The sequence below is a fragment of the Arvicanthis niloticus genome, chromosome 8, assembly GCF_011762505.2.
Source record: "Arvicanthis niloticus isolate mArvNil1 chromosome 8, mArvNil1.pat.X, whole genome shotgun sequence".
NCBI lineage: Eukaryota > Metazoa > Chordata > Mammalia > Rodentia > Muridae > Arvicanthis > Arvicanthis niloticus.
The window spans coordinates 86,811,812-86,837,413 of record NC_047665.1 but is presented as its reverse complement, the minus strand read 5'-3'; the positions used below and the strand labels follow the sequence as shown (position 1 = coordinate 86,837,413).

At 51.3% G+C, this 25,602-nt stretch overlaps 3 protein-coding genes and 1 long non-coding RNA gene across 6 annotated transcripts; 2 read left to right on the top strand and 2 right to left on the bottom strand.

The window, feature by feature from the left end:
* The first annotated feature begins 23 nt into the window (after positions 1–23).
* Positions 24–7,882, top strand: Atg4d (autophagy related 4D cysteine peptidase). Its single transcript, XM_034509984.2, has 10 exons — positions 24–441; positions 1,448–1,531; positions 1,617–1,790; positions 2,499–2,775; positions 2,856–2,920; positions 4,778–4,908; positions 6,586–6,664; positions 6,750–6,826; positions 6,906–7,025; positions 7,360–7,882. The coding sequence occupies exons 1-10, from the start codon at positions 207–209 to the stop codon at positions 7,540–7,542; spliced, it is 1,425 nt and encodes a 474-aa protein (XP_034365875.1). The 5' UTR covers positions 24–206; the 3' UTR covers positions 7,543–7,882.
* Kri1 (KRI1 homolog) lies at positions 7,568–21,141 on the bottom strand. The gene is made up of 19 exons (XM_034509981.2): positions 20,905–21,141; positions 20,734–20,807; positions 19,519–19,624; positions 18,333–18,447; positions 15,857–15,911; positions 15,733–15,782; positions 15,513–15,609; positions 15,347–15,424; positions 14,700–14,827; positions 14,202–14,328; positions 14,002–14,097; positions 13,185–13,355; positions 10,585–10,660; positions 10,407–10,495; positions 10,077–10,203; positions 9,868–9,998; positions 9,488–9,552; positions 9,319–9,417; positions 7,568–8,362 (listed from the first exon to the last, which is right to left on the bottom strand). The coding sequence occupies exons 1-19, from the start codon at positions 20,996–20,998 to the stop codon at positions 8,035–8,037; spliced, it is 2,106 nt and encodes a 701-aa protein (XP_034365872.1). The 5' UTR covers positions 20,999–21,141; the 3' UTR covers positions 7,568–8,034.
* Positions 18,330–21,630, top strand: LOC143443403 (uncharacterized). The gene is made up of 2 exons (XR_013112360.1): positions 18,330–18,457; positions 19,037–21,630. It is a non-coding gene; the product is annotated as an uncharacterized LOC143443403 (long non-coding RNA).
* Positions 21,507–24,288, bottom strand: Cdkn2d (cyclin dependent kinase inhibitor 2D). 3 transcript variants are annotated; one of them, XM_034509659.2, is made up of 3 exons: positions 24,140–24,288; positions 23,729–23,885; positions 21,507–22,376 (listed from the first exon to the last, which is right to left on the bottom strand). In XM_034509659.2, the coding sequence occupies exons 2-3, from the start codon at positions 23,867–23,869 to the stop codon at positions 22,017–22,019; spliced, it is 501 nt and encodes a 166-aa protein (XP_034365550.1). In that variant the 5' UTR covers positions 23,870–23,885; positions 24,140–24,288; the 3' UTR covers positions 21,507–22,016. The 3 variants fall into 3 exon arrangements, with proteins under 3 accessions (XP_034365550.1, XP_034365549.1, XP_076795900.1); XM_034509658.2 differs by lacking the exon at positions 24,140–24,288 and having other exon boundaries at positions 23,729–24,095; XM_076939785.1 differs by lacking the exon at positions 24,140–24,288 and having other exon boundaries at positions 21,554–22,376; positions 23,671–23,808.
* Between the last annotated feature and the right edge of the window lie 1,314 nt (positions 24,289–25,602).

Below are 25,602 nucleotides of genomic sequence, written 5' to 3'. Positions count from 1 at the left end.
GCTTGCTCTCCGACCAAGCCCACCGTATCCGGGTGCTTTGAGCCGCCAAGATGGCGCTGGCTGTGCGAGCCCGGGTACCCGCTGCGGCCGGAGCCGGGAGCCCGGCTCTGAGTATAGACTAACGCTGTTCTGGCCGCGGGGCTGCCCCGAGCGTTCGCAGTTCCCCGACCTCGGGGACACCTGCGTCCTTCCTCCCCGGCGCGTCCATGAACTCCGTGTCGCCGGCCGCGGCGCAGTACCGCAGCGGGAGCCCGGAGGACGCGCGCCGGCCCGATTGTCGCCGGCCGAGGGGACAAACCCGGATCCCGGATCCCAGCAACCTAGGACCTTCGGGGTCCGGAGTGGCAGCTCTCGGCTCATCTGGGACCGACCCCGCCGAGCCTGACGAGGTGGACAAGTTCAAAGCCAAGTTCCTGACAGCCTGGAACAACGTCAAGTATGGTGAGGAAGGGTGCACAGGTCAAGGGTGTCAGAGGGGTCAGAGCAAAGAAAACCAAACCTTTACCCTGTCCCGCGGATGATCCCACCCAGGAGGAGTCACCCGCAGGTCCTCCAGCCTTCCCTGTCCGGGACGTGGGGCAGGTTAGATGGGAATGGTTTTCAAGCCCCGCCCATTGCACCTGTTTGACCTTGGCCAAATTCCTTGCTTTCCAGTGGTCTGGTTACTGCCGTCGGTAACATAGGTGCAATAGTAAGAACAGAGCTAGCAGATGATGATTCACACCTGTAATCCCGGTACTTGGGATGCTGAGGCACGAGGTTTATAGAGTTTTAGGCTAGCCTGGACTACATATAAGTTACAGATTGACTTGAGCTTCTCATGAGGCTCTGTCTCAAAAAACATTAGAAAAAATGGGCTGGAGAGACTGCCCAGTAGCCCTGGCTGTCCCTCCAGAGAACCCAAGTTCAATTCCCAGCACCCACATGACATGGCAATTTACAGCTGTCTGTAACTCCAGTTTCATGAGATCTAACAACCTCACACAGACATACATGCAGGCAAAACACCGGTGGATATATATATTTTTAAACCTGGGAAAAGTCTAGTGAGATGGCTCGGTAGTTAAAGGCATTTGCCACTAAGCTTGAGGACCTCAGCTCCAGCCTGGACCCAGATGGTGGAAGGAGAGAACCAGCTCCTGCAGATTTTCTATTACTCCAGTCCCAAGCTGTGGTGCTTGTCCACATACACAAGCTCACATGCACAAAATAAAAATGTGCTTTATACATTTACAGCAAAACCCAACAGTCAGAATAGAGTGGCCCTGGGTTGGTAGAGGATGGACCCTTAGGAAGATGTGACTGAGTCCCACCTGTGTTCTAGACAGATGTGCTATGGCATGGATTTTGCAGAGCCACCCCCCCTGACATCTCAGCTAGGATCAGGCCCATTGCTGATACTTAAATGCTGCTTTAAATTGCTGGTAGCTACCCCATGTCTCCCCAGGTTGGGCGGTTAAAAGCCGGACCAGCTTCAGCAAGATCTCCAGTGTTCACCTCTGCGGGCGATGCTACCATTTCGAGGGAGAGGGTGAGGTGTCAAATCTGGGACCACAGTAGGGGAAGTCTCCTGGGGTTCTCCTTTGGTTGCCAGGCTGACTAGTTGTTTCTCATAGGTGACATCCAGCGGTTTCAAAGGGACTTTGTATCTCGACTATGGCTCACATATCGCCGGGACTTCCCACCCCTAGCTGGGGGCAGCCTGACCTCAGATTGTGGCTGGGGATGTATGTTACGAAGTGGTCAGATGATGCTGGCTCAGGGCTTGCTCCTGCATTTTCTGCCTAGAGGTGAGTTGTGTATATGCAGGCTGCAAGTGCCAGGCTTCTGGGTCAGCACTTTAAAGCTGCTTGCAACCTGTGTGTTGAATAGTGCATTGGAATCCCAGAACTCGGGAGGTTGAAGCAGGATTTCGAGCTATAGTATCCAGTCTGGGATACTATAAGGGTTGCAGAGATGGCTCTGCTGTTAAGATCCCTGGCTACTTTTGCAAAGGACCCAGGTTTGATTTCCATCACACACATGTGAGTTACCTATTCACAACCATAGGTATTTGCAGTTTCTGGGACTCTGACACCCTCTTCTGGAATCGAGCACCAGGCTCTCATAGAGCTCTTAGATACTTAGAGGCAAAGCCTTTATTTAAAAGCCTTTATTTAAAAAAAAAAAAAAAAAAGTTTTGGCAGGGTTTGGTGGTGTAGGCCTTTAGTCCCAAGGGTGTGAGAGGCAGAGGTAGGTGGATCTCCGTAAGTTTGAGGCCATCCTGGTCTACAGAATGAGTTCTAGGACAGCCAGGGCTGTTACACAGAAACCCGGTCTCAAAAAAAAAAAAAAAACAAAACAAAACAACAACAACAACAAAACCACACACAAAGAAGGTCAATTTGGAATTCCCATGAGTTTAGAGTTGTGAGTCAAATAAGAGGGAAGTAGGAATGTTGTGCCGAAGTTTAGCTGTAAGTGAACATGTTTAGCTCTAAGTTTCGTCTCTTCTATAGACTGGAGGTGGGTGGAGGGCACAGGACTGGCTTCCTCTGAGATGCCTGGGCCAGCCTCTCCCAGTCGCTACCGAGGGCCTGGTCGTCGTGGGCCCCCTCGATGGACCCAAGGTCCACTGGAGATGGAACAGGATCGTTGGCACCGGCGGATCGTTTCCTGGTTTGCTGATCATCCTCAGGCCCCCTTTGGTCTACACCGGCTAGTGGAGCTTGGGTGGAGCTCTGGCAAGAAGGCAGGAGACTGGTACGGGCCCTCTGTGGTGGCACACATCGTCAGGTGAGACCCACTACAGGGAAGAGGGGAGCTGCTGGTGACCCCCAGGAACCTGTCAAGCCCGTCTGCTTTCCTGCCCCCAGGAAAGCTGTGGAGAGTTGCTCAGAAGTCACCCACCTGGTGGTGTACGTCTCTCAGGACTGCACAGGTAAGGCTGGGAACAAGCTTCTACCTGAGCCGGTGCTAACCAAAGCCCTGATTTCTCAGGGGCTGGTGCAAGTTTTGGGGAGTAGGTTCTTTTTTCTGCCTCTCTGCAAGACCTAGAAAGTCAGAATGAAAGAGGGGAGACCCTCCTTCATCCATCTTCACTCCAGTCCCACTTAAAAAAAAAAAAAAAACACTACATGTATTTATTTGTGTGTGTATGTGGGAGGTGGGGTGGGAGTCCTGTACCAAGGTGCATTTGAACTTGTGGGGGAGTGGGTTCTCTCCTGTGGGTTCCAGAGATGGAACTTGGGTCGCATCATGCTGGCAGCAGGTGCCTTTACTTGCTTGGCTACCCCATCAGCCCTGTTCACTTCAGCTCTGCCAAACTATCCTGATTGTTAGCCAGTCTGGTAGACTCAGGCTCACAAGCTATTTTCACATCCCGGAAACTGCAGGCTCCACAAGATGGCTCAGTGACTGAAGGGACTTGCTGCAAATGCCTGACAGCTCAAGTCTGAACCCTGCACCTTTCTACAAAGTTGTCCTTTGACCTCCAGTTTTGTGCTTTGGCATGTACGCCCCCAGATACACAATAATAATAATATTCTTTACAAAGGGGCCAGATAGATGAAGGCTCAGCTGGCGAAGGCTCCTGCAGCCAAGCTTGATAACATGGATTGGATCTCCTGAACCCACATGGTTGAAGGAGAGAACTGACCCACATGACACATACAAATAAATTAATAAAAACGGCGCTCATAGGAAGTGCCCAAATGCGGGGTGGTGGTGGCGCCCACCTTTAATCCCAGCACTTGGGAGGCAGAGGCAGGTGGATTTCTGAGTTTGAGGCCAGCCTGGTCTACAGAGTGAGTTCCAGGACAGCCAGGACTACACAGAGAAACACTGTCTCGAAAAAACAAAAACAAAAAAACAAAACAACAAAAACAAGAGAGGCAGATATGGTGCTGTATACCTTTAATTCTAACATTTAAGGCAGAGGCAGTCAGTTCTAGTCTAGCCTGTTCTACAGGATGACTTCCAGGACAGTCAGAGATGTATAGTGAGACCCTGTCTCAAAAAAAAGGTTGTGTTTTTATGTGGGCTGAGGCGGTAGCTCAGTTGTTCCCATCACCAGAGCTCTGGCGAGGTAGCAGGTGCAGACAGGGTGATGGGGGGGGGGGGGGGGCTCTCTGGCAGCCAGCCTAACCTAGTCTCTGAGCCTCAGGCCAGTGAGGAGAGACCTTGTCAAATATAAAATGGGGTGTTCCTGAGGGACAACATTGGAGGCTGCCCTCTGACCTTAGGAGCCCACACACAGGTGTGTGCACACATACACACATGAATGTGCACTTTCCAGGCACAAACGGGCTGGGGCTGGGTGAGGGAGGCTGGGAAATGATATGCAGGCTCTGACATTTATCCCCAGCACTACAAGAAACAATTTAAAGTGGGGCTTGCTGATGCCTGCTCAGAATCCCTGTGTTGCTGAGATTATGGCTCATCTGGTAGAGAGAGCATAAAGCCTTGGGTTTCATGGGCAACACTGCATAAATCCAGTTTGGTGGCACACACCTGCAGTCTCAGCCTGTGAGAGATATAGCTGAGTGGTCAGGCCTGAGAGTCATCCTGGCTATGTAGAGTTCTAGGCCAGTCTGGTCCCCATGAAGCCCTCAGCCTCCACTTCCTGTTAGTGGGATAGTCAGCACTTGCCTGGAGGTCCCAGATTGTCTAGATCTCAGTCTAAGAGAAGGTCTCTGCAGGTGAGGACTGCATTGCCCACCAGAGTTGCGAGGGTGATTGTGTGCTCCTGGGGCTAGAAGCCTGGGTAGAAAGGTGACCTGCTGCCCTGTCCCTGCAGTGTACAAGGCAGATGTGGCACGCCTGGTGTCCTGGCCAGATCCCACAGCAGAGTGGAAGTCTGTGGTCATCCTGGTGCCTGTACGGCTGGGTGGGGAGACCCTTAACCCTGTGTATGTGCCCTGTGTGAAGGTAAGCAACTTGTGATGGGGCACCTCTGCCTAGGTGCCTCCACACTTAACAGAGGTCAACCATGGGTGTCATTCTTTGGTACCTGTGTCTCGTGTGTGTGTGTGTGTGTGTGTGTGTGTGTGTGTGTGTGTGTGTGCGCGCGCATGCTCTCTTTTGAGTGTATGTGATATGAGTGTGCATATGCAGAAGTGAGAAGACACAGGGTACCTACTCTGTCACTCTGAGTTATTCCTTTGTGACAGGGTCGCTCACTAGCCCCGGAGCTGGGGTGGTGGCCAGCAGTCCTTAGCGATACCCCATTTCTGGCCCCACAGTACTGGGTTATAGTCACTGGGATCCCAACGCAGTGAAATGAACCAGAATTCTGAGTATGGTGGGTAGAGTGGACCTTCTGAAAACAAGCTGAAATGTTCTGGAAAATGGAGAAGAACTCAAGGGTGAAGGTCTGTGCCAGGCAGCACATAGTTCAATCCCAGCACACAAATGTATTTTCTTTTTCATCTTTTCTTTCTTTCTTTCTTTTCCCTCCCTCCCTCCCCCCCCCCTTTCTTTCTTTCTTTTTGGTTTTTTGAGACAGGGTTTCTCTGTGTAGCCCTTGCTGTCCTGGAACTCAGAAATCCACCTGCCTCTGCCTCCCAAGTGCACCATCACTGCCTGGCATATTTTCTTATTAAAAGTAGACCTGTCATCTCATCCAAACACTTGGAAGGCTGAGGCAGGAGGACCTTCTAGAAGGCACATGAGGAACTAGAGAGGTGTCCCAGGGAAAGAGGACAACATGGCAGGCTCAAGCAGAAACCCTTTGGCAAGTCTGTACTTAAATGAAACACCAAGTTCTCCCTGTAGACCTGAAGACATGTGCCATCTGTCACCTTCACTCCCCGTCTCCCCTCAGCCCAGCTACACTGGGCCAGTGTGGTGATTTCAGAACATTCCTTCTCAGGGCCTTCAGTTTCCTGCCCTCAGGGAAAAGACTTCACACTCAAACCCATCCCCCTAGGTCTTTGCTCTCTTTTCTCTTATTTAAAACGTCAAGTTCTGGCTATGAGTGGGTGTGGGGAGCTGTCAGAGCTCCATCCCCAGCTCCAAATAAAATCAATAAAACGGAGCGTAAAGGCACACTCCTGTAGTCCTGGAGGCTAAGGCAGGAGAATCTAGAGTTGGCGAGCAGCCTGGGCTACATAGGGAGACTAACTCAAGCCATTAAACAACAAGAACTGTATTAAAGGGCTCCAGCAGTAGGAAGGTTGAGAACCACTGGGTTAGAGGGATGGTTTCATGGTCAGGAGGGAACTTGAAGAGGACCAGAGTTTTATTCATCGCACATATCGGCTGCTCACACTTCAGGAAGCCAATTCCCTCTTCCAGTACTGCACTCAGGCACACATACCACACACAGAAATATACACCTGTCCTCACCCTTTAATTCCAGCACTTGGCAGGCGGAGGTAGGTGGGTTTCTGAGTTCCAGGATGGCCAGGGCTTCAGAAAAACAAAATTAAAAAATAAATCTTGTAAGTTATGTGGCTCTAAGCCAAGGCTGTTTCTGCTCTGGAACTCTTAGTGCCATCAGACTGGGTTGCCTCGCTTGTTGGCTGCTCCACTGATCCCCTGGCTTCAGAGGCTCTAGTGCCTGCTTAGTGTGCTGAGCTGTCTGACGCCAGCCTCTCTTCACAGGAGCTTCTGCGCTCAGAACTCTGCCTGGGCATTATGGGGGGCAAACCCCGGCATTCACTGTACTTCATTGGCTATCAGGGTAAGGCACAACCTCTTTTCTTGGGTCACAGCCCCCCCCCCTTTCCTCTTACCCTCCAGTTTACATTTGTCCCCTCACCTCCCAGACGACTTCCTGCTCTACCTGGATCCCCACTACTGCCAGCCCACAGTGGATGTCAGCCAGGCCAACTTCCCCTTGGAGGTGAGCTGGTGGCTTTGAATGGGGGTGGCAGATATGGGCACAAAACGGGGATCCCTCCAACCTCTCTTTATCTGCCCAGTCCTATCACTGCACCTCGCCCCGCAAGATGGCCTTTGCCAAGATGGACCCCAGCTGTACCGTGGGGTTCTATGCTGGGAACAGGAAGGAGTTTGAGACACTCTGCTCGGAGCTGATGAGGGTGAGCTACCATCAGGGGGGTATGTTATGTCTCAGAGGTTGTGTCCCTGCCTCCAGTGTGCTAGACAGACTGGGTTCCACCCACAGTCCTGGGACAGTAACAGGCCACTCATGCTTGACAGCAGAAGTACATCAAGGTGTACTTCAGTCAAGGTGATTTCATCCACCACTGGGAAGCTCAGCCCAAAATAGACCTGAAGAGTTTGGGCCACTATTCAGGTCAGCCACCTGCAGTTCATCAGAAGTTTCAGGGCAGCCGTTCACAAGCTGAGCCAGTTAAGCATGGTCCAGCTGCCGCAGCTGGTTCTGAAAGACCTCTCTCCATCCTCCTACAGATCCTCAGCTCCTCCCCAGTCACGGAACGGTACCCCATGTTCACAGTGGCTGAGGGCCACGCTCAGGACCACAGCCTGGATGCCCTCTGCACCCAGCTCTCCCAGCCCACACTGCGGCTACCTTGCACAGGACGCCTACTCAAGGCCAAAAGGCCCAGCTCTGAGGACTTTGTGTTTTTATAATGGGAAGGGATGGGGAAAGATGCCAGACTATTTATTTTTTTATTTATGTCATGTCAGGTATGGGATCTGGAACTCCAGTGGTGGTGCTGGACCCCTGTCCTCATGTCCCCATCCTCCCCAACACAGCTGAGACCTATCTAGGTCCCCAGCTTGGGGTTGTGCCCTTTAGCTGTCCCCACCCCCAGCTTCCCCTGTCTCCTCAGGAGCCAGGGATGGAGAGTGGACTCCAGGGCACTCACTCAGGGCCTGATTCAAGTTCTGTAGCTTGCACTGGGTCCCTGTCCTGGGAGAACTGCCTGGCTGCTCGATGGAGGGAGGCTGATAAAGATGCAGACTTGAACATGCCTGGCCTTGTTGACATTCAGGCTGTCCACAGGGAAGACAGCGCTCTGGCAGCCTCAGTTTCCAAGCTTACAAACAGCAGTACCCTCTCCTGCAGGCGGAGTATGGTCAGCAGCTTAGTTGTGGAGGCAGGTTGGCTCCCTGTGGCCCTCAGGAGTGGCTCTGCTGTTTCTTCCGTTGGCGACCCAACTGGCGGAAGTGCAGCCTTCTGGGGTTGAGACCAAAGGCCTGCAATCTCTGTCGGCTGAACTTGTGACCTCCAAGTGTCACTGTGGGACCCAGCAGCCTGGCCTTCTTATTCTTCTGCTTCTGGGATGCTGGCTTCTCTGGGCAGGATGTGTGGGCCAACACCTCTTCCTTGGCTACTAAGGTCTCAGCCTGGGGCTTCTTCCCATCAGCTCCACTGGGTATGGGCAGCTGTACTTGTGGGCTGGCCTTGCTCTGTGACTTTGCTGTGGTTTCTGAGGGCATTTCCACCCTACAGGGAGAAAAGTCAGGGCTTAGGTGGTCAGCCTGTTGTCCAGAACACCATCTTCCCCCTTCGCTCTTTTGGTTCTGAGTAGGTGAGTAGGGTTCGTGTAGCCCAGTGTAGCCTTAGACTGCACTCACTTTTTTTTTTTTTTTTTTAAAGCAGGGTGGGGTGATATGGTCTAACTATGTCGCTCTGGCTGTCCTGGACCTCACTGTAGACCACACTGGCCCTGAACTCAGAGCTCCTCGGGGTTTTATACATGCCAGGGAAGCGAGCACTCTGCCCACTCAGCCTCACTGCGGAACCCAGATGGGCTCAGCTCCCTGAGATAACTTTCATAAATAAGACAACTACAGATTAGCTGGACCAGCGAAAGCCATGTATGTCGGTCAACGCCATGTGCCTTCAGTGCAGCTGCTATGTCTGTCGCAATCAGAGTCTGGGTCCTGGACTCTAGGGGGTAATGGTGATAACTGTCCTTGTAACAGCTAACAGGCCTGTAAGGTGCGTGTAAGAATTTATTTTGTTCAGGTTTGGGATAAAACTCAGGACTTTAATCACTGTAAACAGAATCTCACTAGGTGTGATGGTGCACACCTTTAGTCAGCACCGGAGGCAGAGGGAGACCTCTGAGGGTTTGAGACCACCCTGGCCTATGTTAAGAAGCTCCAAGAGGACAACACAGACCCAAGTCTTAAATACAGTCTTTACATCCCATAAGGGCAGGGTGTTGCCGTGGAGTCCAGGCTGGCTTCAAACTCATGAACCCTGTCCTGCCTCCCTAGTGCACCATGCGCTCCAGTCCTTCTGATCCTTAATCTGAGTATTTTAGGCATACACTCAATCTCTGAAGTCTGAACCATAAAGTCACCTTACTAAGAGGGACTGTGACTGGCCTACAGTTTGCACATCTGAGTGTCAGTTTCATTGGCTGCTGCCACCCTCCCCAGCCCAGTGCTTACTCTTCCTGGCACAGAGACTTGAAGATCTGCTGCTTCTTCCACACGTTCTGGGCCTTCTGGCTGTACACCCGCTGCTCCTGCCTCTCTTCCTGCTCCGACCTGTGCACCAGAGGTGTTCTAGAAGCCGTCCAAACTGTCTCCCCCCGCGCCCCCACGGCCCTGCTGTCACCTGTACATGCAGGTCTTCTTCAGGGAACACCAGCGGTTCAGTTCCTTGTCATCAGCTGCAAGGATCTGCATGGGGAGGAACAAGATACCTACTGTGTGGTCCTGGGGCAGGCCTCTCAGCCTCAGTCACGCAGCAGGGAAGGCAAGAAGGTGGGGGGACAACTGAGTTTAGTGTTTTGGTATTGAGGCAGGGTTTGAATGTCACTCAGGCTATCCTGGAATTCACAGGAGTCCCCTCCTCCCTCAGCCTCTAGTGTTGGCCTCCACTAACACTGTTTCAGTTCTCAGTGACAGAAGCAGCACTGAACTCTCCACAGAGAATGTTTACCTCCTCCAATCCCTGCCCTTCCCTCGATTTTCCCTGGCTGCCCTGGTCCCAACCTCCTCTGTGCTCAGCCCGAAGTCGCAGGGCACCACCGTGCGGTACTTGAAACGACAGGGCAGGTCGTCGATGATGTCCTCGTAGTCCAGACGGTAGTACTCATCTAAGTACTCCTCAAAGGTCTTGTCCCCTGCACAAGACACACAGCCAGGGTAGTATGTGTTGAAAGCCCCATGAGGCACACTGCCCATCATGCCTTGTGCCTCACCAGGGTCAAACGTGGGCTTCTCCTGCCCCACGGCAGCTGCAAACGGAGACTTGCGCTTTCTCTTGCCTGAAGTGGGGGCCTCACGAAGCTTCTTTCGTGGTTGGCTGGGGTCATAGTCTGCATCCATCTATCAGAAAGAGCAGGTCAGATCAGGTCAGTTCTAAATGCTTGTGGAGCATCTAGACCCCACCAGGGTCACACATTGTTCTTAAGGTCTCACAGTCTATGCTGGCCTCTAACGTGCTGTGCAGCCAAGCCTTGGACCACGTTCAAGGAAAGCTCTTGCTCTGTCAACTGCACCTACTTCAGACTCACACCAGAGGCACTCACGTTAAAGTCAGGGTCCTCACAGTGCAGCTCCTGTTGGCTCCAGGCCCCGTCTCGCTCAGGTCCACCCCACGTGTCCCAGTTCCAGTCATCTGGTTCCAGAGAGGACAGACAGGCAAAGTGAAGGCAACAGCACACGACTACACCGACCCTGCTCCCCTAACCTTCTACAGACACGTACCTTCCAGCCCGTCCTCTTCCTCAAACTGTGGCTTCTCTTCCTCTGCAGTACCGTAGAAGGCATCTCCAAAGCATTTCTGTAAGGGAAGGGGAGGACTAAGGGGCACCAGCACCCGCACAGACACCAACATGGCTCAGCTGCCCCATGCCAATGCTAGCACAACTCACCAGCCTTATTGTTGTACAAGACAGGGTTTCATGTAGGCCAGGCTGGCCTCAAACAACATACCAGAGGCTAGCCTTGACATTGTGATCCATTTGCTTCCACCCCTGAGTGCAGTGATTGCAGGTGTGTGAATGGCAGTTTTTGCTTTTATTGAGAGAACGTCTTGTAGCCCAGGTTGGTACTCCTACCTCAGATTCCCAAATGCTAGGATTATAAACCCACGCCAACACATCAGAACTTTGTGTGGCTCCTGAGTGTTCCAAGAAATGGTCTCCTGTGTGCCGAGACCCTCCAGGGCACCGCCTGCTGTCTAGGCTGCATTGGTCACACAATAGTTACAGCTCTATAGGATTCAGACCCTGCCACCACGTGTGCCCCACTACCCGTGACACTAGTCTGAAAGGAAGTTTCCTCCAAGATCCTACCTACATCAGACATGGTACACACCTGTACTCAGCAGGGAGAAGCTGAGCCCAAGGGATCATGAGTAGCAGGCTAACCTGGGCTACAAAGTGAGCCTGGAACTCAGATGGCAAGGTGCTATCCCAGTACATATAAAGCCCTGGTACCACCCCTAACACTACAACCCACATCTGAGGCCACAGTTGTGATTCTGCAAGGACGCTGTGGCCACATGTCTCCATTGCTACTGTGATCCCTGAGTCTATACAGGGATATGCAGGAACACAGTAGGGTCACAATTACAAGGCAGGTGTGGCTGGGCACTCTGAATTCTAAGACCACAGAAGCACCGACATCTACTGCAGGCCTGCCAGAGGAGACCACGGTCCACTGTGCATTTATTTTCATTTCTTTCTGCCTTTCTAGTTACTCAGTGTGTATGGAATTCTGCCTGCATGTATGCCTGTGCCACAGGCATGTCTGATGTTCCTGGAGGTCAGAAGAGGGAATCAGATCCCCGTGGACTGTAGTTACAGTGAGCTATGAGGTGGCACGTAGGTGATGGGAACTGAACCTTGGTCTTCTGGAAGAACAGCTAATACTCTAGGCCTATCTGTGCACTTATTAAACACTTTGCATGTGCTCAGCCTGGAGCAGGTTCTTGCTGAAATTCGTATAGCTACCATGAGCAACAGAACCTTGCTCCTCTACAGAGAAACCAAAGCTAAGACCTGAGAAGTGCCTTATAATAAGAAAGCAGGCAACTCCACAGCGCTCTGCAGCCCTCCTTACTAAGTCTGCCCATGCGCCCTCAGCCTCTTCCCATGACTTCCTCCGCTTGGCTAGTGGCCCACTAGGGGCTGTCACGGGGCCTTTTCTGACAGATTTCTCAACACCTGTTTCGACACCATGGTGCTCTGTTACTGGCGAGATGAGCTGTAGGGCCAGTGCTCAGTCAGATGCTTGCATACACAGGTCCTGGTTTCTACATTCTATCCCAGCATCACCACAAATACACAACAACAAACACTAACCTGGGGACTGGTGAGAGTGCTCCCCTGGAAACCCTCAGCCCCACCAAGATACCTTCCACATATGTGCCATGGAACATGTGACACCCCAATACATAAATTTCAAAACACATTTATAGTAAATAAATTCAAAGTCCAAGCCATGGTGGTGCACATCTGTAACTGCAGTCCCTGAGAAGCAGACAAGGGGTGGTAAGGCGGAAGCCAACCTGGATATATGGTGAGTCTTTCTCAGAGAAGCAGGAAACTAAGACATCCCTGGTAATATGTCAATGACTCAACTTGTATTTTTCAACCTCATGGAATGCAAAGACAATATTTACCAAGAGGAACCCCTCTTCACCCCTGCCCCTCTGTCGCCCAGGCTGCATTAGAACTGTGTAGTTGAGGACAACCCTGAACTTCTTATCCTCCTTGTATCCCAATGCCAGGTTTATGGACCACTGATCATCTGAACCAGCTGTACTGGTGATCTGTCTGGAACTCTCTCCTGATGGCAAACAGGCAGCGTGAGTTCCAGCCTCTTAGCCCTGCAGTCATCAAGAAACCAACTGGCTCCACTGTGCTGTGCTAATCTGGGCTCTGCATTAGCTTGGGTGGGTTCCATTTTTTATTGTTGACTTTCACTCTGTCTCTTTCTCTGTCTCTCTCTCTCTCTCTCTCTTTGGTGGCTGAAGCTGCACCCTAAAGAAAGAAAGATGCTCTACCATAGCCAGGGCCCCAGCCCCTCACTGGGGGATTGTAGGCAGGGGTTCTACCACTGAGCCACACCTTAGCCCTTCCCATTCCCCTCTCCCAGGGGATCTTCTTATCCAGCTGAATGCTGACTCCACCCCTGTCTCCCAGGCAGGCCTTCAAGTCCCAATCCTGACCCAGGGCAGTTGCCTCTTTTATGTCAACTCCTCCCCCAGCTTTCCTTAGCCAGAGGAAGTACTCCACTGACCCTCACACTACAGGCAGAGAAAAAGGGACCCGAGGTCACATCATCCTAAGCAATCATACCTGCATGAGCTGGTCATGCTGGGCAGGGTCAAAGTCATCCTCCAGGTCCTGCTCTTCAAGGCCCAGTGTCTCGTTGCCAGTGACCTGTCGCAGCTTCTCCAGCTTGGCCAGAATCTCCTTCCTCTTAAGGTTCTTTAACTGTTTCAGCTCCTCCTGCTTCCTGGCCTTCTCCTGTGGGTGAGAGCTCAGTGTCCCTAATAGACAGAGCCTTGCACTGGGGCCTCCCAATACAAGAACGTTTCTGGTTTTCTTTGAGACAGGGTCCCAGGTAGCTCAGGCTGACCTTAATAAGAGATCCTCCTGCCTCCACCTCCTCACCTCTGGGAATCCAGGCATTGTCAGCTACGGCTGTTTCCTTCAGTGCTCGGATGACAGCCAGCACTTTGTGCACTAGGCAAGTGCTTTACTCACTGAGCTGCAGCCTGTATTTGGTATGTTTTTGAGATGGTCTCACTATCTAACTCAAGATGGCCTAGCACTCTTTATGTAGCCAGGCTGACCTGGATATTGTGGTGACTTGTACCGTCAATACAGGTGCACAACACCATGCCAGCTTATTTTTACTCTATTATTATTTTTTGATATAGGGTCTTTGTAGCCCAGGCTGGCCTAGAATACTCCTGCCTGTTTCCTGTAAAGGTGTATGGCACCAGCCTCTTTTTACTTTCTTCTGTGGAGATGGTGTAAGTAGGTTTCCCATCTTGGCTTTGAAATCTCTGCCTACCTCAGGTAGGTCCAAAATTTTCACTGTCTGTGCCTGTGCTCTGGAGGCCAGGGGGAATCACTGGCACGAACTGCCACACCCACCCATACTCACCCTCTTCTTCCGTTCCCTTGTCTCTTCCCTCTTCTCCTTCCTGCGCTCATCCTTGCGACGCACAGACGACGTGATGCTTCTCGGGTACGTCTTGACCTGAGGGCAGGAGAGCAGCCCAGAGGGACCTCAGAGATAGTATGGGGTTGAAGGGCTGCACCCTGGGCAGCAATGTCCTCCCTGACCCAGGCCCGGGCACACACTGAGGCTGAGTCGGGCTCCTCAAAGCGGAAGTTGTACTTGTGTTCAAAGTCTTCCTGCTTCTTCAGGAATAGCTCCCCTTCATCTGACGAGTCGTCCACTGCCAGCTGGACGGGGGGGCCCAGCACCCTGAAGGACACGTGGTGGAGTAAGGTCAGGAGTACTGATGAACCTGGCCAGACATGACCTTATTTCATCCCCTCAAAAACTCTACAAAAGGGGCTGGTAAGATGGCTCAGCGGTGCTTGCTGACAAGCCTTAGAACCCAAGTTCGACCCTATGGGTCCACAGGTGGAAGGAGAGAACTGACTGCCACGAGTACACTGCCTGTCTTTAGTATACTGCCCCACCCCTGAAAATAAATAAATGTAATGAAGAAATTAGGAATAATAAATAACAACTATTTTTTAAAAATTCAAAGCTCACAGTGCCCTTTGTTGCCTAGCCTGGACACTGGAAAATAACCTGAGGCACTCTGAAAAGAAGAGGCGGATGCTTACCCTTCCTCCTCCATGTCCTCCTCCTCCTCTCCCTCTTCCTCCTCATAGCGTTTGTTGAGGATATAATCCCTCAGGAACTGTTCCCCCTCGTCCAGTTCTGGGTTACTCCAGTACTCCTTGAGGTGTGTCTATGGAGAGAGGGTGCCACAAGCTCAGCCCCCTGGTGAGGAGCTCAGAGGTCGCCTGGGATGGACGTAAGGGTCCCTTCCTGCCTTTTTTTCTTTTTTGAGACAGTGTCTGACTGTGTAGCTCAGGTTAACTAGGCACTAGCTACAATCTTGTCTCAGTCTCTCGAGTATTGAGATAACAGATCTGAGCAACCATACCTGGCCTGTATGTCCAGAAACTGTTCATGTGTATCCTCAAAGAATATGCCGTTGTTTATTTTTGGTGCTGGACTAGAATCCAGGGCCTTGAGCATTCCAGGTAAGCACTGTCCCTGAGCCATGACCAGCTGCTTACTGGGGGAATTTAGGCAGGCCTCGGCCACTGAGCCACACCCCAACCCCTTACTGGAGAACTCTAGGTAGGGGCTCTACCACTGAGCCAAATCCCAGGCCCTCAAGAGTCCTTGGGTATTTGGGAGTATAAGGTGAGACAAAGTAGTAACAGGTAATGTGGCCTGAGGACTATGGCGGCGTACTCACCAGTTCTTTCAGCGACTCAGAGCTCTCAATCTCCTTCTGCCCCTTCAGCCACTCAAGGTAGTCCATTTCTTCCTGGGCCTGTGGAAGGCGAGCACTCAGGTCCTCAGGACTCCAGCCCTGCTGGCTCCAGCCTCAGCCCCAGCCCCAGCAGGCCCCCCACACTAACCTTTTCTTCTCCACTCTTAGTGTGCTTCTGCAGCAGCCCAGAGCCACCTTCCCCGGCACTGTCCTCATCACCGCTGTCCTCCACAAAAGCCCGGAAGCTGCACACCAGGGGACAGACTTCAGCACTGGTGTGTGACCATCCCTGAGCTCTGAGACCTCAGAGGGACACTGTGGCAGTGGCAGCAGCCCTCCTGTTCCCACCCACCCCAGCCCACGCATACCTTTCCTTCAGCTGTTTCTGCTCTTCTATGTAACTCTTTGTGGATGTTTCCTGTGAAGGGATTGGATGTGGGCCCCAGGCCAGCTACAGACCCTCACAGCCGCAGTCAGCTGTGTTCTACTCACCTGGAGCCTGTGACCAAAGGTCTCCCCGTCCGAGTTGTCCTCATCCACATATTTGCTGTATAAGACACAGTGGGAACTTAGAATGTAGTGCTGGAACACAGTAGCTCAACACACAGTATCTTAGGTTTAGAATGGGTCTACTGGGTATTCATGTCTACTTACTAATTTTCCCAAAGAATCTTTTATATATGTGACTGTATGTAATGTGTGCGTGTACAGCATGCACATGGCCACAGGTGCCACAAAGAATAGAAAAAACATTGAGAGCCATAAAAGGCATATGCACCCTTGGCTGGCCTGGACTCACTATGTAGACCAGGGTGGGCTAGAACTCAGAGATCTACCTCCGTCTACTCCCAGAATGCTGTGATTAATGGAGTGTGCCACAATGCCCAGCTCTCCTCCATATTGAGACAGCTTCTCATTGCTCACAGTTGCAGCTAGGTCTGCTTCACCAAACTCCTGCAATCCACTATCTCTGCCCCTCCAGCCTGAAGTCGCAGGTGCTGTGAGGCCATGCCAGTATGTAACAAGGGTGCTGGGATCTGAACTCAAGTTCTCGTGCTTTAATGGCAGTGTCTTACGCACTGAGCCACTTGGTATGGCCCACCTCCCACTCTGGAAGACAAGGGTTTTAGCATGTACTTCTACATGGCTTGCGACTTGCTACCTGAAGCAGTCTGACCTAAAACTCCTGACTGCAGTCCTCCCCGTCTCTAGAGCGCTGGGGTTATAGGTATGCGCCCCTGAGGCTGGTTACAACTCTCGAGTTTAAATGTATTTTTATTTCACAATATTTTTCTCCTTTCTTTTGTCCTTTCCTTTTTTAAAAAACAGTACTGGGGAGCAAACTAGCGGCTTTCCACATGGTAAACAAGCCGTCCTGAGGCCTAGGCCCTGGCCCTTGATTTTTAAAGAATATTTATCTGCATGTGTTTACATGCCTCATGTGTGTGGATGCCTGTGATGGCCAGAAGAGGGTATTGAATCTTCTGGTATTCCAAGGGGATCTGAGATCTGGAATTCCAAGATGATAGCCACTTGGTGTGAGTGCTGAGAACTGAACACCTCTGGACACACACCAAGCACTCTAACTGCTGTGCTACATGTCCAGCTTTTAAAGACATTACACAAAGGTTTTCTTTGACATCATATGTCATATGGGTGAGTTTTCGTATGTAAGTGCAGTGCCTGTGGAAGACAAAGACACAGAACTCCTAGAGTCAGATGGCTGTCGTCTGCTGGACATGAGTACAGGAACCAATTCTGAACCAGCTCTGAAGCCCAAGGTAAAAAACAGTTAAATGACATTGTATTTATTGTGAGTATACATATGAATGCCACAGTGTGATGCCGAAGTCAGTTCTCTCCTGCTGCTACCTGAGTCCCAGGGACTGAAGGCAGCATGGCAGGCTCAGTAAGAACCACTCTCTGCTAACCCTCCCACAGGGCTTTGGAGTTTTGAGTGCCACCACATAGCAGAGGCTGGCCCAGACTCTCTATCTTCCTATTTGTACCTCTGGTTCTTAGATTAGGGCTGAGCACCTCCATGTTTTGCCTCAGTCATCAGTGACTTCTTATTACAATGGGTTTTTATCAGGACAGCTACACATATACTCCCGAGGGCCTTCCTGTCCCAGTCCCCTTGGGGTGGAGCACTGCTCTGAACTCCTGGCAGAAAGGACCTGAGACTGTGGACAGGATCACAGAGGCTCTGCTCCCAGGGATCCTCTTATGTGTAGGTTTGGGCTTTTCTTCCTTTTTAAGAAATTTTTATTTTATTTTATTTTATTTTGAGTCTGGTCTCACTATATAGCCCTGGCTATTCTGGTCTGGAAACCATCATACTTGGCTACTTTGTGCTTTTCTACCTGTAAAACCCTAAATATAGGCCAGCAACATGGCTCTGCCTGGAGAAGCATGTTCTGTGCAAGCCAGGGGACCTGAGTTCAAGAACTGTGACCCACGTAGAGGTAGGAGAGAATGGATACAAAGCTGTCCTCTGACCTCCAAACACATGCTGCGGTATAACAGCCCATCGGCCACCAAGCCGTCTAACCACCCATCCCCCATACAATAATAATAAATAGTAAAGCCCAGAAAGATGGCTCAGCAGGTAAAGGCTCTTAATGCCAAACGGGGAGACCTGAGGTTTGGTTACTAGAATCCACAGGGTGGAAGGAGAGAACAGAGTCATAGAATTTATCCTCAACTTCCACATGTGCTGTGGCCCCAAGTCTCTGATAGTATGTAAATAAAATTCAGAATGTTAAAAGGGCCAGGCATAGTGGCACACAACTTTAATCCCAGAGATCAGGAGGCAGAAGCAGATGGATCTCTGAATTCTGGTCTACAGAGAGAATGACAGGACAGCCAGAACTACACAAAGAAACCCTCTACAGGAAACAAACACCCCGGAACACTCTCATGGTCCCTAGGCAACTAAAAGCTGACAGGGGATGAGGCCCCTCCTTACCCTTCTTTCTCCAAGATGACCTTTCTCTCATAGTCCTTCAGGTACATGGGCTGCACTTTCTCCTGCTTCCCCGAGGCTGCTGGCTCCTCCTCACTCTCTGAAGACGATGTTCCGGCTGTAGGATGGTGAGAGAGAAGACACCTGTTGCTACCTCACCTTCCCTCTCACCCCAGCAGAGAATTCAAGGGTCAGGGCTAGAAGCAGACCTACGTTCTGAATCCTTGCCTGCTGCTTCTAATTGTAAAATAGTAAATCACCCTTATCCTCCCGTTATTTTGCCAGGGAGGGAGTAGGATATAGCCCAGGCTATACTAAGACTCACTATGTGCAAAAGAAACAAATCAAGTAACCAAACAAAGTCTTTAGGTGCAGATATAGTTAAACTGATAGGGTGTCTAGCAAGCCCAAGAGTCTAGTCTGCTCAATTTCAGTTATGCGACACATAACTGAATGTAATCCCAGCAGGGGGATCACAAGTTCAGTGACATCCTTGACTACATAGTAAGTCAGAGGCCAGGCTTAATTACATGAGCAACTACCACAAAGAATAAGAAAGCATTTCCAACCTGGCACTTTAGACTCATGGATTCATAAAGTTTGTCTTTTCCTGTATGTTGATGCTAAAGGTTAACTTGTACATACAATCCCTCAAATGGCATCCACTCATATATATTTTCTCTCTCTCTCTGGTTTTTTCAAGACAGAGTTTCACAATGTCCAGAGTTTCACAATGTCCTGGCCTGGAACTCACTCAGTAGACCAGGTTGGCCTTAAACTCAGAGCTCCACCCGCCTGTGCCTCTGGAGTGCTGGGACTAAGGTGCAGCACCACTGACTGACATCCCCACGAGCCTCCCATCAGCTGCCTGTCTCCAGTCCCCAGCACCAACATCACCAATGTGTGCCCGCCGGTTTCCGTCGTGAGATTTTTTGGGATGAAGCTCAGGTCTTCAGGCTCTGCGTGGCAACTACTTTGCCAACTCACCCCATTCCCTGCCCAACTTTTTGGTTTTTGACACAGATCTCATTATGTAGCTCAGGCTGGCCCTGAGCCCCGAGTTATCAGCCTCCTGAGTGCTGAGGTTATGGGTTAAATAATCTCACTGCCACTCTGGGAAGGGAAACAATTCATTCAACAATGTAATCCCATCCACACTAAGACACTTAGAAAAGATGCCCCACCCCACCTGTTCTCTGGTAGAAGGTAGCATCTTTCTGGTAAATTCGAGGGTCCTTCTTCTTCAGCAAGGACAGAGTCCTGTAGAAGTCTCTCTCCTGCTGGGGATCAAATTCCTAGAGCAGGAAAAGGAATTAGGGTTGGCTTCAGAAGGAAGTTGGACATAGTGTAGGTAGGGTGGTGACATATGAGGGCAGGATGCAGCAGGGCTGAGTGGAGGGAAGGAAGCACAAGGAGAGGAGAAGCCACAAGGAGAGAAGCATACACAGCACGGTGTCCGGTGGTGTGCTCAGACAGAGGGCAAGGAGTTGACGGAGGAAAGGAAGAGTCGGGCAGAGAAGTCCAGTCTCAACAGGACAGGGTGGGCAACCATGCAGGTGAGCTCAGCACGCTCTTGGGCAGACTACCAGAAAGCTCCACTACATAAGATGAAGCCAAGATTAGAGCCGCGGTGGGAAGGCAGTGGAGCCCCACGTGGTAAAGTAGGTACTTTCATGTCAGACTCCTGGGGTTAGGAATGGAAAGGTGGTTCCCAGGGGCCCACAAATCAGGATGGTGAGGTGTCTATGGTGACGGAGGGTAAAGTGAACATAGAGAGGATAGGTCAACCCCAAGGGATGGGGAGGGCTCTACTGGGTTAATGGAGGATTTCTATGAATTGTTGGAAAGTCTGGACCCACATTCGAATAAGAGTGAGAATTTGGTATCTCCAGACATTGTCACTCAATGGATTAAGGTGTGGACCTGGATTAGGACCCTATGAGATGAAGATAAGGTGCTCTGTCCTGCGGAAATAGGGAGGATTTGGTAAATCTCTAGATACAAGGAAAATAGTGCTTGTTACTCAAGAGATTTGGATGCAAGATTCCCGCTGTATATCTAAATTGGGGTGCTCTAGGAGGCTTTTGGCCAAGTTAGAAAAGGAGGTAAATTCAGTGACCATCTGGAAGGGGCTATCTGTCACTTAAGGGGTCAAGAGGTCAATCTAGAACATCCCTATAGGGTAAGGCACCCCTGTGCATCCAGGTGAGAGCTCAGTGGTTGGGAGGCTTGGAATCTCTTGGAGAAAGAAGGATGCATTTGGCGATCCCTGGGGTAAAGAAGGGTACTGCCTGTCACTCAAAGCATGGGGGCGGGTCTTGAAGGCTCCTGGACAACCCAGCCGGGTCAGGGAAAGGCCTATGTACATCTGGGTAGGATGCGAAGCCTGGTCGCGGAAGCTCACCACATGCTCATCGCTGGAGTCAGACTCGGAGCTGGAGTCGCCGCCGTCGTCCTGGTCTCCATAGCGATCTTTCACTGTGGAATACACACGGAGTTCCCCATAGCCACCATCGCCGGACGCAACCCCCCCCAACTCCCCACACCCTGGCCCGCGCAGGCGCCCCTCACTCACGGCGCTGCAGTTCCTCACGCTCGCGGTAACGGCTGTACCGCGCAGCAAACGCTGCGTTCACCTTCAGAGACCCAGAAGCGCACGGTTCCGGCATGGCGGCTGTGTGACCTATCGCGCACGCGTGCGACCGCCCCCTCCAGGGTGTGGCCTCCCTTAGGCACGCCCCCCGAGGGCTTTTCTTAAGGAGCTTGTCCTCTACGGACGCACCTTGCTCCACCCTTCACTCTTCCGGCATCCCGTTGGCCTTTTGCTCAGCAGGCCACACCCACGGGGGCAAGCCTCTGCGGGGAAACGCCACAAGCCACCGCCCACCCTTCTCCACCCTGACGGCTCCCGGCACGCAGCTGACATCTCGGGGCCCCTTTCTCCACTCGCGGTTTCCTGCCTCTCTTCCGTTCCGACAGCACCCGACCGCTGCCCCACCCAACTCAGTTACCCTGACGCCCTGGGAATGACCGTGTCGCCCTGTCACCCCACACCATCCCTAGTCTCATTCTACCCTTCAAATACCCCCATCCCAGGCTAAATCTGAAGTCATCCCCGCTGTCTTAGTTTAATGGGCCAAAACATAAAATGATCACACAGAACAATTTCTTTCCATAAAGCAATAAATATATATATTTCAAACTCTGTACAACAGACTGGAAACATTCCAAGAAAAAAAAAAAACTCATGTTATCCTTGTAACTGATTTGAAATGTTTTCCCCTCCCTTCCCATGCCCAAAGTAGATGGCTCACACTTCAGGGCTCTCTGAGCACAGCCTGCCAAGGTCACCAGCTTCCAGAAGCCGGGGAGGTGATGACCTCACTTTGAGGCTAAGGCTTTAAACCCCTGCCCTGAGGTCTTATGTGCAGGCCCAGTGCAGAGGAAACTGAACCGTTTAGGTGGCTGTTGCCTGTAGGAGCCCCTTCTTTGTCCACACACCAAAAAGGGGTGAGAAAAACAAATGAGAAACATCCCCCAAACACACACACACACTCAAGAAATCAACACCAATAAACCACAAACTGCTCCTCCCACTCCCTTCTTCAATGGACAGGCGTGAAAAGAGAAAGTCTCTCTCTTTTTGTTGACAAGTAACCCAGTAAGGCTGTAGACAGTGGCCCTGGGTCACATTGGGATCATCATGTGCCCCTGCAGAATGTCCATGAGGTTCTGAGCCCCTCTCTGTCGAGCCAACTCCAGGGGAGTGAGACCTGAAGCATCTCTGTGATGGAGATCAGATTCAGGAGCTAGGAAGCTGACCACAGAGCTATGGCCCTCTCGTATCGCCAGATGGATGGGGAGCGACCCGGTGCTGTCCAGGGCATTGACATCAGCACCATGCTCCACCAGAACCTTCAGGGTGTCCAGGAACCCAGTGCGAGCTGCATCATGCACGGGACTGGTACCAGAGGCATCTTGGACATTGGGGCTAGCACCTTGCTTCAAGAGTTCCAGAGCAACTGCTGGACTTCCAAACATCATGACCTATGGGAGTAGGGAGCAGAAAGTCAGGGGGTCCCCACTGGAGAAGGGTCAGACAGAATAAAGAGGTCTACCAGAAATCCAGAGTGCCATAGAAGGGGTCCTTTAGTGAACGGGGACACCCTAGGAAAGTCAGGCCCCAACGGATCAGATTGGGACCCCAGAGTACAGGTTCTTTGAAAATAAAGACCCCACATACACACCTTCAAAGCCCCACCCCCAACCCCACCAGAGACAAGGTTTCATTCTGGCTGTCCTAGAACTCTCTCTGTAGACCAGGTTGGCCTCAAACTAACAGAGATCCACCTGATTTGCCTCTGAGTGCTGGGACTAAAGAAGGCCTGGGCCACCACCATGCAGCCCAAAGCTCTCTTAAGAACACACACACACAAAAAAAACCCTAACTATAAAAGTGACTCTCATTAAATCTTTAAAGGGCCATGCATAGTGACACACTCTCATAATCCCAGGACCTGAGAAGCCCAGGCAGGAAGATATTCTCAAGTTCAGGGCGAGTCTGAGATACAGAATGAGACTTTGTCTCAGAAATAAAAACATTAAAAAATAAATAAATAAATAAATAAGAAAACGAAGAGGCAAGAGAAGCAAAGAGAATGGAAGGGAAAGAGAACCTGGAAGGTCCAAAAGCCTCTTCCAGGGACAGAGCACTCCCACATGGGCGATCAGTAGGACTGTAAAGCCCTTCCAACACTACCACCCCATATTTTAGGAACTACATAGAATTTTTGAGAAAAGAGATGCCCTAGCCAATTTGGATCCCCTTTGTCGAGGGATAACTTCCTTAGACATAGGCATGATCTTCAGAATGTATGAGTACCCATAAAAAGATGGGAATACCCTATAAATGCCACCCCAAATTATGGGGCCTTCAAACAATAAGGAATCGTTTTTGTCACCAGGCACGCAGAAGATACAAAAGGGGGGGAAAAATCTACATCACTTGCCGAAATGGAGACTCCCCTGAAATAACCTGAGACCCTTCAAGAGGACACTTCCAAAAAAAAAAAAAAAATGGCTATGTCCCCTGGAGAAGACATGCATGCCACCTTCCAGAGATCGAATGACTTTTAAGAAGCCTCAAGAACTGTGAGCTGTCCTCAAGGCCTGGCACGAAAAGAAGCTGAACCCCAACCCACCCACTGCAGCGAAACTGAATCTTTCAGGCTATTAGACAAGGAATTCTTTAAAGCTGAAAAGCCATCCCCTCCCCCATCCCACCCTCACCACCCACCCAACATTGGTGCAAGCAAGGATTAGACCTTAGAGGATCACCAACCCGGGCCAGGAGACTTGCAGGGATGGGGTGTAGGAGCCGGGTGCCAGCCAGGCCTCACCTGCAAGGCCGTCTTGCCGAAGCGGTTCAGGGCGTCAGGATGCACCAGCTCCCGGTGCAAAAGGCGGCGCACCTCTTGCACGTCGCCCCGGGCCGCTGCGCCACTCAACCGATCGCCGACGCAGACTTCTTCCAGAAGCATAGTGGATACGGGTGGTCTGTGAAACCCACCCAGCCCCAAGCCCAGTTCAGGTGAGGGCTGGGAAACCAGCAAGAGCTGGATCAGAACACTAGGGGCTGGGTGCCACTAGGGCCAACTCTATGGTTATTCCCCGGCCGTAGACCCAGTGTCTTCTGCCCGTAAGACCCCGGTCTCTCAGCCAGCTCCTCCCCCTGTCACCCAGAGAGGCAGCGGTGAACCCCGCCCAGCCCTTCCGCGCCCGCCCCTTGGGCCGGGTCTCCCCAGACTCACCCTCCCTCCTCTCCTTGCGCGGGCGGGGGCTGCTCTGAGCCGGCGCTATACCGGCCGCTGGAGTCAGCCGCTAGTGGGCGAAGCTAGTCCGCCTCAGGCCCCGCCCAGGGCGCCCTTGTTTTCTTACAAACTGGCAACACAGTAGCGCGAGCCGCTTTGCCCAGCGCCCGACCTACAGAAGTCCCGCCCACTGGAGATATCAGCCAATCAGCATGCGTTGCTGGGGAGGATTGTCTCGCCGGTAGGGGTGGCGTGGCTCCTGATTGGTCAGCGTGAGCGACCGGTGAAACTGCCCGCCACAGCAAGGTTTTTGGTTTTTCAAAACCAACAGGCGGGCGGGCGGGAAAGAGGGAGGTTTAACTGACCCCAGCGGAGAGGTTGGAGACAGGCTGGCGCAGGCCGATCCTGAGTCTTTAGCGCCTCCGGGAGGAAGGGAGGCAGGACTGGGAACTCCTCCAGCTGGAACATTCTATTCATTCATGTACCACGGAAGTCCTAATAAGCCTTTACTGTGCGTCCGGGAGCTTAATTCATTCGACTGCTGTGTTAAAGGAATGGCTTCTGGGCGGTAAAGTGCGGTGCCTTTTAACATTTTTGTTGGTTTTATGTTTCTGTGACAGGGTCTCTGTGTCGCCTTGGCTGGCCTGGAACTCACTGTATAGATCTGGACTCAAAATCCACCTGTCTCTGCCATTCGTGCTGGGATTAAAGGAATGGGCTACCAAGCTGGTCTCCAATTATTCATTATTTATTTATTTGAGAACCTGAAAGATGGATCAATGATTGTTCTTGTAGAGGATCAAGGATTCAGTTTCAGCACCCATGTGACAGCTTAGCCATCAGTAACTCCAGCTCCAGGGATCCAACACCCTCTTCTGATCTATACCAACATGGTGCACATATAGACAACCAAACACCCACATATTCTAACAATTCTCTTTTAGAGCTGGAGAGATGGCTCAGCAGTTAAGAGCACCGATTGCTCTTCCAGAGGTTCTGAGTTCAATTCCCAGCCACCACATGGTGGCTCACAGGCCATCTGTAATGCCATCTTCTCTTCTTCCTCTTCTGGTGTGAATGAAGACAGTGACAGTGTACTCATATAAATAAAATAAATAATTAAAAAAAAACCAATTCTCTTTTTAAATTCTTTTCTCTACGTTTTTTTCAAGACAGGGTCTTACCATGTAGCTCTGGCTGTCCTAGAACTCACTATGTAGGCCAGGCTGGCCTCATCTACCTGCGATTGCCCCCCAAGTGTGTGGGATTAAAGGTGTGCACCATTACATCTGGCAATTTTTTTCCTTTTTATTTTTTACGTGCATTGGTGTTTTGCCTGCATGCATGTCTGTGTGAGGGTGTGGAGTCTAGAACTAGTACTACAGACAGTTGTGAGCTGCCATGTGGGTGCTGGGAATTAAACCCAGGTCCTTTGGAAAAGCAAGCAGCCAGTGCTCTTAACT